General features: G+C 37.4%; 1 protein-coding gene across 1 annotated transcript in view; it reads left to right on the plus strand.

The window, feature by feature from the left end:
- The window catches only part of NET1 (neuroepithelial cell transforming 1), a 53393-nt gene that overhangs the window by 15854 nt on the left and 24222 nt on the right, over nucleotides 1–13317 (plus strand). The window contains exon 3 of the mRNA XM_082649268.1: nucleotides 3140–3199. Coding sequence (XP_082505394.1) covers nucleotides 3140–3199 — 60 coding nt within the window. The remainder of the gene's footprint in view (nucleotides 1–3139; nucleotides 3200–13317) is intronic.

A 13317-nucleotide genomic window follows, 5' to 3' on the forward strand; every position in this document is an offset into this window, starting at 1 on the left:
ACCTTGCATATCGTCTGGGACAGATGCATCTCACTTGGGAAAACACTTGTGTAGAGGTCTCTGTGACAAAAGAAATATCTAACGGTTCATGTATTAAAACTTTTGGAATGTGATTGATTAAGGAGTACTAAGAGGGAGATTTATAACTTTTTAAATACATAGTTTAAGAAGGGAAAAGAACAAAAATTAAGCACTCAAGAGGTGAGAAAAAGAACAATAGAGTAAATCAAAGAAAAGAGGAGAAGTAAGAGTGGAAAAAATAAAATCAACACCCAATCATGATAAAATTCTTGGCAAACCAGGGATAGAATAGAACTTCCTTAGCCTGAGACCTACCACAAACAACATACATAATGATAAAATGATAGTGACAGTCCCTTTAAATTTAGAAAACATGCTGTCATCATATTTATGCAGCATTGTACTAGCGCTCTTAGCCAACACAGTAGGACAGGAAAACAAGTGGTACCCAAATTAGAAAGGAAGAGACAGTCTGATTTCATTACTTAGAGACAATATGATTGTCTACATAGAATATCCAAGAGAATATTAATAGCAACTATTAGGACTAATAAGAGTTTGAGCAAGGCCATAAAAGTTATAAAAAGAAATCAATAGCACGTATGTATGTTAGTAACAAACAAATGTAATTTTTAAAAATTTATTTATTTATTTTTGGCTGTGTTGGGTCTTCGTTTCTGTGCGAGGGCTTTCTCTAGTTGCGGCAAGCGGGGGCCACTCTTCATAGCGGTGCGTGGGCCTCTTACTATCGCAGCCTCTCTTGTTGCGGAGCACAGGCTCCAGACGCGCAGGCTCAATAGTTGTGGCTCACGGGCCTAGTTGCTCCGCGGCATGTGGGATCTTCCCATACCAGGGCTCAAACCCATGTCCCCTGCATTGGCAGGCAGATTCTCAACCACTGCACCACCAGGGAAGCCCAACAAATGTAATTTTTAAAGATGCTTTTATTGAAATAAAAAAATTTTAAACTAGGAATAAATCTATGAAAAGATGGGTGAGACTTTTATGGGAAAAACTGGAAAGCATTAGTAAAGAACATAGGACACCTAATGAAATGGACAGATATACCATTTCATACAAGGAAAGGCTCAATAGCATAAAAATGTCCATTCTTCCCAAATTAATTCATAAAGGCAATGCTGTTCTGATAGAAATCTCATTAGAATGTAATAGATCCCAATTCATGCAGAGAAATAGAAGGCCCAGGACCGGGAAAGTAGTGTACCCATCAGGGAGCATTATGACTGAGCGTATAAGCTATTAAGACTCACTCCAAAGGTACAGAAATTACACAGCATTATATGGGTGCAAGTGTAGATAAATAGACCGTTGGAGTGAAATAGAGAACCCAGAAACCGACTTATGAGAACTTATTGTATCATAGGCGTTATGAAAGAATGGTGCTCTCAGCAAATGATGTTAGGGGTGGGGACAGTTGGCCAAATTACCTTATACCACATACATACAAAAATAAATTCTAGATGGGTTGAATATACAAATATGAAAAATGAAACTTTAAAATAGTTAAAAGAAAATATAGTAGAATGTTTTACAATCTGTTAAATTTCTTTATACATATGCCCACACATGTGTAGATTTTATATAAATACATAAGTATGATCCTGTACATGCTTTTTTTCCCTCAGTACAATCTTCTTTTTGCTTGGCAGTTTCCTCCCCCTTTCCTCTCTTCTCCCCATGTAAGTCCTTCCATTCCCCCAGTTCCACACTAACCCATGTCACCAACACTGTATGTATCCCTCTATATTTTGCTCAAATAATTATTCACAAATACACAGCCTCACAGATAAGATACACATAAGCAGGATTTTTGTTTAGTTTGCTTTTCAAAATTAGGATCATATTATTCATACTTTGCTGCATCTTCTGGATATAACCTTAGAATCAATAGAGATTTCTTGAGTTCTGTCACCTCATTTTTTAGTTTTTCCCAGTTCTGATTTATATTGTTCTTTCATGTCTTGTATCATTTTCTTAATGTCTTTTTAGCTAAGTTCGAAATAGTATTTTATAGGTTTGCTCTGCATCTGTGAGCATTTCCTTTTGAGGTGACTTCATTCCCTGTAGGGATGTTATTCTGCCCCTTATTCTCTCTCTTTTTTCTTACAGTTATTTTGTGTAGAATTTGACTTGGGGAATTTTCTGTTCATTTTAATATGAATTTAGTTTTCCTGAACTTTTACAAAGAGGCTTGGTGCAGATAGCTTTTCTAACTTCATAGAGTTCCCTCTTTTGTTGTTTTCATGGGGCTTGCTTCTGAGACTTCCAGGCTCCATATATTTCCCCCACTTCTATCTGGACTTTATCTTTCCTTTTCTCAGTTGCCCCCATCCTGCTCTATGTTGATTCTGCTCTCAACAGTTTCTCCTCAGGGTGGGGCCAGGTCCTGGAAGGGAGCCCTGGCTTGTCAGTTTTGAGAGTTCACAAGAGCTAGGCTGTATCACAAGTAACCTGAAAAGTTATTTTGAGGTTTAAGGGAAGAAACGTTACTTAAGGATTCTTTTTCAGTATTGATTAAGGACCAGAACTTAAAGCTATATACACAGTTTTGTCACTACTGGCACCAGTAGGGCTGAATGAAGGTGATGAATGATAACTGGAAGGTACTCCAGGTACATGCATGTTCATTTTCCACCTGATAAATCCTGCTTCAGGCAACAAATCTTAATTACTTGGGCCATGAGAAAAGGATATTTTTTTCCTAGTGAAATCAACCCCCCCATAGGATAAATAATATGTGTTCCTTTTTTAAGAAATTTGTTATCTTTATATATAAAACATATTTTACTTTTTCTCTAACAAGTATAGACTTGACTTACATAAGAGTTCTGTTCTGAAAAACTTTAGATAAGTAAGTTTTTTAATAGGGTGGAATCACTTCACAGCAAGGGATGATTTAGTCAGAGGGGACTTTTTAGAAAGTATATAGTATGTGCTGGCGATAATTTATGGGCATCCCTCACAAAAATAATTTTCTTATGAATACAGCGTAAGACTTCACTTTTTAAAACTGATTTTTCTAGTTGTATGTGGTCTTTGTTTAATGGACTAACATGCATGCCTTCTATATAAGAATAAAATTTTTTCTTTTTTATAGAAAAGAAAACGAAGAGCAAAAGATGATGATGTCATAAGCCTTAGCAGCCTTGATCTGAAGGTAAGCCTTACTGCTCTGGCAAGGAAAAGCATTTAAGAGTATGCAGATAGCATTTTATTTCTGTGCTGTAAAAATAATGAATGCTGGGGTTTTTGCATTTTGCATTTTTTAAGTGCAAAACTGAATAATATTGGCTGTCACAGATCTCCTTCTTTTTCTGTTCTACTTCTTGGTTAAGAACAAGTAGAAAACCTCCCTCAGAATAATAGTGAACACAAACTCACATGCCTAAGGAGACCAGGCCTGTAGTCTATGCAGAGAAAGGAGTAGGTGGGGGACTGTGGTGAACTAGAAGGGCACCATGCCTCTCCTCAAGAGAGGTAGCTGCTCCTTTGCTCTAGCCCCCAAACCTAAAAAGCTATGCAAGCCAAACAACTTGTCTACAAGCCAGATGTAGCCCAGGGGTGTCCAATGTGTGATCTATGATAAACTAAAACCCAGTGCAAACTTAAAAATAATTATTTTTAATAATTGTAATAATTATTTTTAATTATTTAATTATGTAAATAATTATATTTAATAATGTATTGTAAATCAGTTATACTCAAATAAAAATTTTTAAAAAGAATAAGAAAAATGTAATAATATTTTTAAAAACTGCCCCCCCCAAATAATCCTCTTCTGTAAAATTGTAGTTAAGTCCAAAATTCTGGCATCTTTGAAATTACTTATTTCATTTTTGTCAGTTGGCAAGTTTTACAGAACCATCTTGGTTTTAAGGAACCTTTTTAAAAAGATTGTTATGGAAAAGTTATACATTTTTAAAGTGAGATTTTAAAAAAATGTTTGACATCACGTTTAACGATGGCAGCTGCTGCTTTTTATTTTCTTTTTTAAAGGGTTGGAAAAAAAATTTTTTTTTAAGATTTAATTTTTTATTTATTTTTGGCTGTGTTGGGTTTTCGTTGCTGCACACAGGCTTTCTCTAGTTGCGGTGAGCAGGGGGCTACTCTTCATTGTGGTGCACAGGCTTCTCCTTGCGGTGGCTTCTCTTGTTGCGGAGCACAGGTTCTAGGCGCACAGGCTTCAGTAGTCATGGCACGCAGGCTCAGTAGTTGTGGCGCACAGGCTTAGTTGCTCCATGGCATGTGGGATCTTCCCATACCGCGGATCGAACCTGGGTCCCCTGCATTGGCAGGCAGATTCTTATCCACTGCACCACCAGGGAAGTCCCTGCTTCTTTTTAAAGACAAGGTATTTTCTAAAAATTAAATTTTTATAGGTCTGCCCATCAACATTTTAGCAAATCTGGCAATCCAGATTTTGTGGGTATGTGTACATGTCTTTATAGAAGAATTATGTGTTTTAAGTGTTAGGCTGTTTGCAAAACAGTTTTAGTTACATTTTTTAAATCTTGTTTTCAAAGAAAGAAAAAGGTGTGAATGGCAACCCTGAGTATTTTTAGGTATGCTTCAAATGAAATCATATGCAGAAATAAGAGTTTGCCACAATAAAATCCATGGTCAGATCTACTTAAAGACAATCCTCCTTTTTTTCACCCCAGCTTCAGCAATAATTAATATACCATCAGATCAGTCTCATATCATCTATCCACTCACCTACCTTCCCCTGGATTATTTTGAAGCAAATCCTAGACATTGTATTATTTCATCTGTATCATCAGATTCAGTGTTCTCACTTTCCTTGATTGTCTTAAACATGTTTTGTTTTGTTTTTGTTCATTTTATCTGTTTGAATTGTAATTCATGTAAGGTCCATACAGGGGGATTGATTATATCTCTTTAGTATCTTTTGATATATAGGTTTCCTCTCTAGCTCTTTGTTTTCTTGCAAATTTTTGTTGTTGTTGAGGGAACCATGTCTTTTTTCCTGGGGAGCTTTCCACAGCCTGAAAAGTTGTGACTGCATCCCCATGGTATCATTTCCTGTGTTCCTCTTTTCTCTGTATTTCTGATAAATTGGTAGTTAGATCTAGAGAGTGTTTGGGGCTATTATGTACTTCCCTCAGAAGGTATGTAATGTCTTTTTGTGATGTTCCCAACGTTAATTATCATTGCCTAGATCCATTTATTCATTGGAGGTTGCAAAGGGGTTATATTGTGCCTTTATCAGTCCTTTGTTTATTAACTGGAATACTTCTGTAAAGAGAAAATTCCCCTCATCAGCCTTGGTTACTCAAAGGTACTGATTTATAATAAAGGTAGGACAAGTGTTTGATTCCTTTCCTTTATCAGTTTTCAAAAATAATGAGTTATTCATTAAAATGCTCTAAAAGTAACTAATGATTTTTCTTTTTAATATTATTATGAACTTATGGATATGAACACATTTTTTGTGTTTTGATCCATTTTAGTTATTACTCTTACTATGCTCAAATTTTCCCATCTTCGGTCTCTGAGTGCTGCCTCAGGAGGGCTCCTATGTCCTTTTCCCCCAGCTTTATTAAGATATAATTGACATATAACATTGTATAAATTTAAGGTGTACAACGTTTTGATTACCTATGTCCTTTTGACATGACCCTCACCTTATATCTAGAGGCTAAATGGCCTCCTTTTCTTCCTGGATGACAGGTTATTCCAAGCCAACTTGTACATTTCTTTTTTTCCTGCTCCATACCTGGAATCGGTCATTTCTAAAAGCCCTGATTTTAGAGGCTAAAATCTGGGCATTTTGAACACTTGTTGCTACCAGTTGATCATTGTTTTTACGCCTTTTTAATGGACAGAGCTAAAAATATATATATACTTTTTAAGATAAAATAAATTATGAGTTTATACTGATATTTTAAATTCAGTGCTAATGGATCTTTTACTTAATCTCATTAATCTTACTGTCTAGATCTCTTTCACCTGCACCGAAAATCTGGTTTCTGTGGGACACTGACATAATTACTCACTTGATTTACCCTTGGTTCAAAGACAAATCTACATTATTACAAATTACTACCACATTACTACAAATGATAAAATTACTGAAAAAATTTTATGTTTCACATTTTTTGTTTTTTATATATAGGTTATAGTGAGGATATATAAATTTTATGTTTTAAAATTATTGAACTAGTTCTCTTCTATGTGTAGTTATGCCAACTCACTTTATTTGCAATTTTTAAGAATACTGCTTTTTAAATTTAATTTTTCTTATAACCATGTAACAAAATTGTGTAGAATTTCAAAGTCAGTTCTACAAGATTCTTGTTTCTATCCCTGGCTCTTCTACCCTACTTCTTTCTTCTATACAAAATGTTTTTTTTTTCCTTTTATTAATTTCATGGTTTATCCTTCCACTTTTTAAAATTATAAGTAATTGCATATGTTGTATATCTCACTTTCTTGGATAAACAATAGCATGTTATCTTTCCTTATGTGTTCTGTTTTATTCTCTCCTTTTTGTTTTACTTGTATGTTTTAGCTTTGTTATATCTTTCAGCGTTTAGGAAGATTCATGTATTTGTTCTATTGGTTATCTTTCTATGATGCCTTCACTTCTCTCTTTTTGTCTATTGTAGATTTGTTCATTCCTGTGAGCATTGTTTTAATTAACTAGCACCTCTTCTCCCTCCTCTCCTCTCCTCTCCTCTGACTGAAGTAATCTCTCTTTATTCTAAGTTAATATATTTAAAGTAATAAGTGCTTATTTTACTTTTCATGTACACTCATCATTCTCCATTTTTAAAAAAATAGTTTTGCTGTTATCTCCAGGGTCAGCACATTCAGCCATTATAAACTATGCTGTGTACCCTGATAACCACCATTTAGACTTAGTTCTACAGGTAAGTATATATTTAATGATCAGCACCAGTCCTTATATCTATACCTTTTTAGGTTTTTGGTTTTCTGAAGCTCATTCTTTAGCACAAGGGTCAGCAAACTGTGGCCCACAAGCCATATCTGACCTGCCCATTTATTTACATATTGTTTATGGCTGCTTTTAAAAACACTACAGTGGCAGAAGTTGAATAGTTGTGACAGAGACCATGTGACCTGCAAAGGCTAAAATATTTACTGTTTTTTTTTTACAGAAAAAGTTTGCTGACCCCTGCTCTAGAGTTGAGTAAATTCAGAGGAAGTGTTCATGGGAGCAGTATTCCCTGAGTTATTGAATGTTCATATCAGTTTGTTTGCAGCCTTTATACTTGAAGGTTAGTTTGGATGAATATGAAATCTAAGGCTCATATTTTCTTTCCTTGAATATATTAAATATTTTACTCCATTGTTTTCTGGTATAAAGTGCCACTGTTGAAAAGTTATAATAATATAGTTTCAAGTCATCTTTTGTTTTAGGAGCATTTTTTCTTGAATTATAGTTTTTGGTATTTTTTCTATTGTTTTTGCCTCTCCTCCCTGCCCTTTATACTTAGGTTGGGTCTTCTTTTTGTATCTTTTTATCACTTTCTTTCAAAACATTTTTTTGTCTTTTTTATTTTTAAATTCATCTTCCTTTTTTACCTTCTTTTTCTCTCAATGCATTAGTCATTGTTTTTTTTCATTCTGAAATAATTTTATTTTTAATTCTTTCCTTCTATCACTTCATTTCAAATCCTCCTTTCTCCACTTACCTAATTTCTGAACTTTATGTTCTTTCATAGCTTCTATAATTTTCATTTATTTTAGGCTATAAAGACATTATTCTACTCCACATTTTGTTTTCTTATAGTAGTTTTAAATGGGTTTCATGATTCTTTTATGAAGTACATGAAGTTTTCCTTTCCTGTATTTTTAGGTGAGAGGAGTGGGCCATGGTAGCCTGTTTTCAGCTTCATGACTCTAGAGCCCCTCTTGTGTTGTTTTCACAAGTGATTTTTAAAAGTATGGCCTCTTTGTCTTGTTTATGGTTTCCTTTGCTGTGCAAAAGCTTTTAAGTTTAATTAAGTCCCATTTGTTTGTTTTTATTTCTGTTACTCTAGGAGGTGGGTCAAAAAAGATCTTGCTGTGGTTTATGTCAAAGACCATTTTTCCTCTAAGAGTTTTACAGTTTCTGGTCTTACAGTTAAGTCTTTAATCCATTTGGAGTTTATTTTTGAATATGGTGTTAGGTAGTGTTCTAATTTCATTCTTGTACATGTAGCTGTCCAGTTTTCCCAGCACCACTTATTGAAGAGGCTGTCTTTTCTCCATTGTATGTTCTTGCCTCCTTTGTCCTTAGAAAACTAAAAATAGAACTACCATATGACAAGCAATCCCACTACTGAGAATATACCCTGAGAAAACCATAATTCAAAAAGAGACATGTACCACATGTTCATTGCAGCACTATTTACAATAGCCAGGACATGGAACCAACTTAAATGTCCATCGACAGATAAATGGATAAAGAAGATGTGGCACATATATACAGTGGAATATTACTCAGCCATAAAAAGAAACGAAATTGAGTTATTTGTAGTGAGGTGGATGGACTTGAGTCTGTCATACAGAGTGAAGTAAGTCAGAAAGAGAAAAACAAATACCGTATGCTAACGCATATATATGGAATCTAAAAAACAAAATGGTACTGATGAACCTAGTTGCAGGGCAGGAATAAAGAGGTAGACATAGAGAATGGACTTGAGGACATGGGGGGGGGCGGGGGCAAAGCTGGAATGAAGTGAGGGTAGCATGGGCATATATACACTACCGAATGTAAAATAGTTGGCTGGTGGGAAGCAGCAGCATTAGCACAGGGAGATCGGCTCCATGCTTTGCGATGACGTAGAGGGGTGGGATAGGGAGGATAGGAGGGAGGCTCAAGAGGGAGGGGATATGGGGACATGTATATGCATATGGCTGATTTGCTTTGTTGTGCAACAGAAACTAACACAGTATTGTGAAGCAACTATACTCCCATAAAGATCTATTAAAAAAAAAGTATGGGGCTTTTCCCTGGTGGCGCAGTGGTTGAGAGTCCACCTGCCAATGCAGGAGACACGGGTTCGTGCCCCAGTCCGGGAAGATCCCACATGCCACGGAGCGGCTGGGCCCATGAGCCATGGCTGCTGAGCCAGCGCGTCTGAAGCCTGTGCTCTGCAACGGGAGAGGCCACAACAGTGAGAGGCCCGCATACCAAAAAAAAAAAAAAAAAGTATGGCCTCATGTTTTCTGAAATCGTTCGTTTCTGCTCCCTTTCTCTTTTATCTGGACTGTTTCTTGTCTTTGCTTCTGTTAACCTGTTCTGCTCAATTTGGATCCTACTCCTAGAAATTTTTCTCAGTGCAGTGTTAGTTTCAAGAGTTTCTGTGGCCCAGACTGCTCCAGCACCAATAAACCTTGTTACTTGGGAGTGCTCTTGCCCATGGCGTGAGGCTTTGGTCCTTGGAATCCTTCCCAGTTTAGACCACTGTTCGCAGTGCACCACTGTGGGGGTTCCCCTATTCTTGGGGCCATCAGACAAGCCCAGTTGCCTTCCCTTTGCTTCTCTGTGCACAGATGCTGAAACCATGTGGGTCTCATAGCTGTTCAGTTTGCCTCCATCTGACCAACAAAAGGTGTGGGGGGAAGCACTCTCATTTTTGGTGTTTATTGGGTTTTCTGTTTTGCTATGGTAGTCGCTCTATCTGCCTTTTGTTTTTCTTTAAAGAGTGAAGACCTGTCAAAGATTAGTGTATTAATGTATTGATGAGTAAGCCAACAGAATGGTAAAGCTGGTCAAAGAGCTATAGGAAACACTGAAGTATTCTAATAACTGAAATAAGGAATGGTGGAGTACAATTGCTAAATTTGATACAAAATAGATTAATAGCTTCATCTACATGTCTGCCTACCAAATATATTTACATTGCTATCAGTCCCTACAGGGTTAACATCTACCCTTACAGAGTTGTAACAAAAAAACCTTAATAGCAAATAGTGAATCAAGCAAAAGGTACACAGCCCTAGAAAATGAGATAATCTAATGAAAAAGCATTCGGGCATCCTTTTTGTCTGGTTTCAAGTTTTGGTATTTTCTGCCTCATTCTTTCCTTAATTTTATTGCCTTTCTAATTCTGATTTATGTCCCTTCATAGCTAATTTTGGAATATTATAGTTTTTGTGAGTATGTTTTTCTACCATGCCTTTATTTTTTTTTTTTTATTTTTTTTTTGGCTGCGTTGTGTCTTCGTTGCTGTGCGTGGGCTTTCTCTAGTTGCAGTGAGCAGGGGCCACTCCTCGTTGCAACACATAGGCTTCTCACTGCGGTGGCTTCTCTTGTTGCGGAGCACAGGCTCTAGGCGCGCAGGCTTCAGTAGTTGTGGCACGCGGGCTTCAGTAGTTGTGGCTCATGGGCTCTAGAGCACAGGCTCAGTAGTTGTGGCGCACTGGCTTAGTTGCTCTGCAGCACGTGGGATCTTCCTGGCCCAGGGCTCGAACCTGTGTCCCCTGCATTGGTAGGTGGATTCTTAACCACTGCGCCACCAGGGAAGCCCCAATGCCTTTATTTTTTGTAGGGATGTTTTTTCCCCTATATCTTTTTTTAATATAAAAAATTTGTATTGGATTTGATTATGATTCTTTTTCTTGGTCATTGTTATGTGAAAATAGTTTTAGAAAGAAGGAATGAGTCAGCAGAGCTTCATGACTCTAAAAATTCCTCTTCTGTTAGGACTCTGTGCTTTCACTGCCAAGGGCCCAGGTTCAGTCCCTGGTTGGGGAACTGAGATCCCACGAGCTGCACTGTGTGGCTAAAAAAAAGAAAGAAATGATAAATATATAGATATACTTTCTGAGTTCTCCAGGACCTGTTTTTCTCCTCAACTTTTATCTGAACTTTTTCTTTCCTGTATCTGTCAGCTCTACTCTACTGTGTTTGTATTTGAAATCTTCCCAGAACCTGCTCCATGTGTAGGGCTTTGTCCTTTGAGTGAGCTTTGAAAGTCCATTACGCTCAGGTGTTCCAGTCACAAACTCCTTACTGTCACCCTTGAGTATATAAAACTCTTTCCAGTTGCAGTTGCTATTCTCAGAATGGCTTGCCTCACTCTGCAGTGAGGAGCTGTTAATAGTTTTGGGGATTCTTCTCTACTCAGATCTGGCAGATGTTTTGTTATTCTTCTCTGCTTTCTCATCCGATACCATATAGGTCTTAGAGTTGTTGTTAGTTTATCCATGTTAACGTGTATTTTTGGATTCATGGAGATGTATATCTTGTTACAGAGTGCTGTGCATATTGACTTTGGGTTTTGGTTTTGCTGTACTTGCTCTACATGTCCTTATGGAAGGATTTGGAAAAATTGTAAAACTGTACCACTGCCACCACCTTATTCCCAGAATTCTGCCTCATGTTATTTTGTTCCCAGTGTGGTGAAAGGCAAATTCAGCATTCTTCTAAACCTAATGTAATTTTAGCAGATTTTATTGACATTGAATTTACTGGAATTATTTGAATTACTATAATTTTTAGGGTAGATATTATATTATGAACTAATACTCACCAACTAGGCAAATGGGCTTTCTCTAGTTGCGGTGAGCAGGGGCTACTCTTCGTTGCAGTACGCAGGCTTCTTATTGCAGTGTCTTCTCTTGTTGCGGAGCACAGGCTTTAGGCACGTGGGCTTCAGTAGTTGCAGCATGCAGGCTCAGTAGTTGTGGCTCACGGGCTCTAGAGTGCAGGCTCAGTAGTTGTGGCACAAGGGCTTAGTTGCTCCACGGCCTGTGGGATCTTCCCAGACCAGGGCTCGAACCCGTGTCCCCTGCATTGGCAGGTGGATTCTTAACCACTACACCTCCAGGGAAGCCCTCTTTTTTTTTTTTTTTAAATTCCACAAACATTCATGGAGCACCCACAATGTTCCAAGCACCATACTGGACCTTAGAGATAAGATTATATACAAACAGGAAACAAGAACCTCTGACAAAATCATGCCTGCATAGATTACAATAGACTGTGCAGAAGTACCAGTTGGTATTAGAAGGAGGAATGAGAGTAATAGAAGATATTTTGCAGGTCTTGGTTTGGAGTTGGGTTGTTATGAAAGCAAATGTGAACTTAGGAAGACCAACCCAGATAGAGAAGGGGCATCTACAAATACCAGGAATTAAAATCAGTTATATTAATATAATGATGAACAAATGATTTGGAAAGAGTCAAAGAAATATAGGAGAACGAAGAAATGAAGTACAGAAGGTTAATTGGCCACTTAGTTGAAGGCTATAAATGATAGGCTGAAGAATTTATTGATCTCACATGAAAATCAACAGAAACAACATTCTGGATTCTTGAAATGATTTTCTGAAGTATAGTCTTTCCATCTGTATAGAAAGTATGGGTTAGTAATGGTCTGGTATAGGTTAGTAATGGTCTGGTATAGTCTAGAGGCCTTGAATTGGAGTAATGGCTGTGGAAATGAAAACAGCATTCCTAAGGTTCCATCTTTATCAATCTTTTCTTCTTAGTTTCCTTCTCGGAGAACTCATTCAGTCAGTAGATGCTGCTGTCTAAAACTGATGACTCCTAGTCTGAATCCTTAAGCCAGATCACAGTCCTAATGTTCAGAACTTTTTATCCAATTGCTTCTAGGGGTTTGTAACTGGCCTCCCTGCCTATAGCCTCTTTATGGTGCCATATTGATCTTTCTTCACAACTTGGTCTTTTTAGTACCTTGCTTGAGTTCTTTCAGAAGCTGTTTATTGCTTTAAAGATAAAAATCAAATCTTTCACTTAACATATAAACCCCTTTATGATGAGTTTCCCTACTCCATCGCTCCAGAATTTTTCGTATCATACTTCCTATTCCCTTTCCTTTGCACATCCTCATTCCCTTTCTTTACCTGGCTTATGCCTCTTTATCCGCTATTCAGGCATTATCTCCAGGAGCCCTTCCCAGAGTCTTACCTCTCTTTGTGTATTTCATGCCCCCAGCCGCCTAGGGTGGCTACTTCTCCTATATGCCCCTTGGTAGGGAGAATTGAATGGGGAAGGAGCAAGTTAGGATTCCATGAGGAGGAAAGAAGTTAGCAATGAAGTTCACAGTAGCATTAAGCTGTATATATACCTTGAAAATAATGACCGGCCAAAACAGAGGTGCTCGACCCTGCCGGCAGGTCAGAGTCACCTGGGAGCTTTTAGGGGAAGAAATGTGCTGCTGGGCCTTATCCCAGACTATGTGAAAGTGGGGTGATGGTGTAAGGAATGAGGGTGGATGACATTGGGACCTAGGAACATCTGGGGAGGAGGGAATTTGTTTGGTTTTTTTGTTTGTT

Source organism: Grampus griseus (genome assembly GCF_964374135.1).
Source record: "Grampus griseus genome assembly, chromosome: 2".
NCBI lineage: Eukaryota > Metazoa > Chordata > Mammalia > Artiodactyla > Delphinidae > Grampus > Grampus griseus.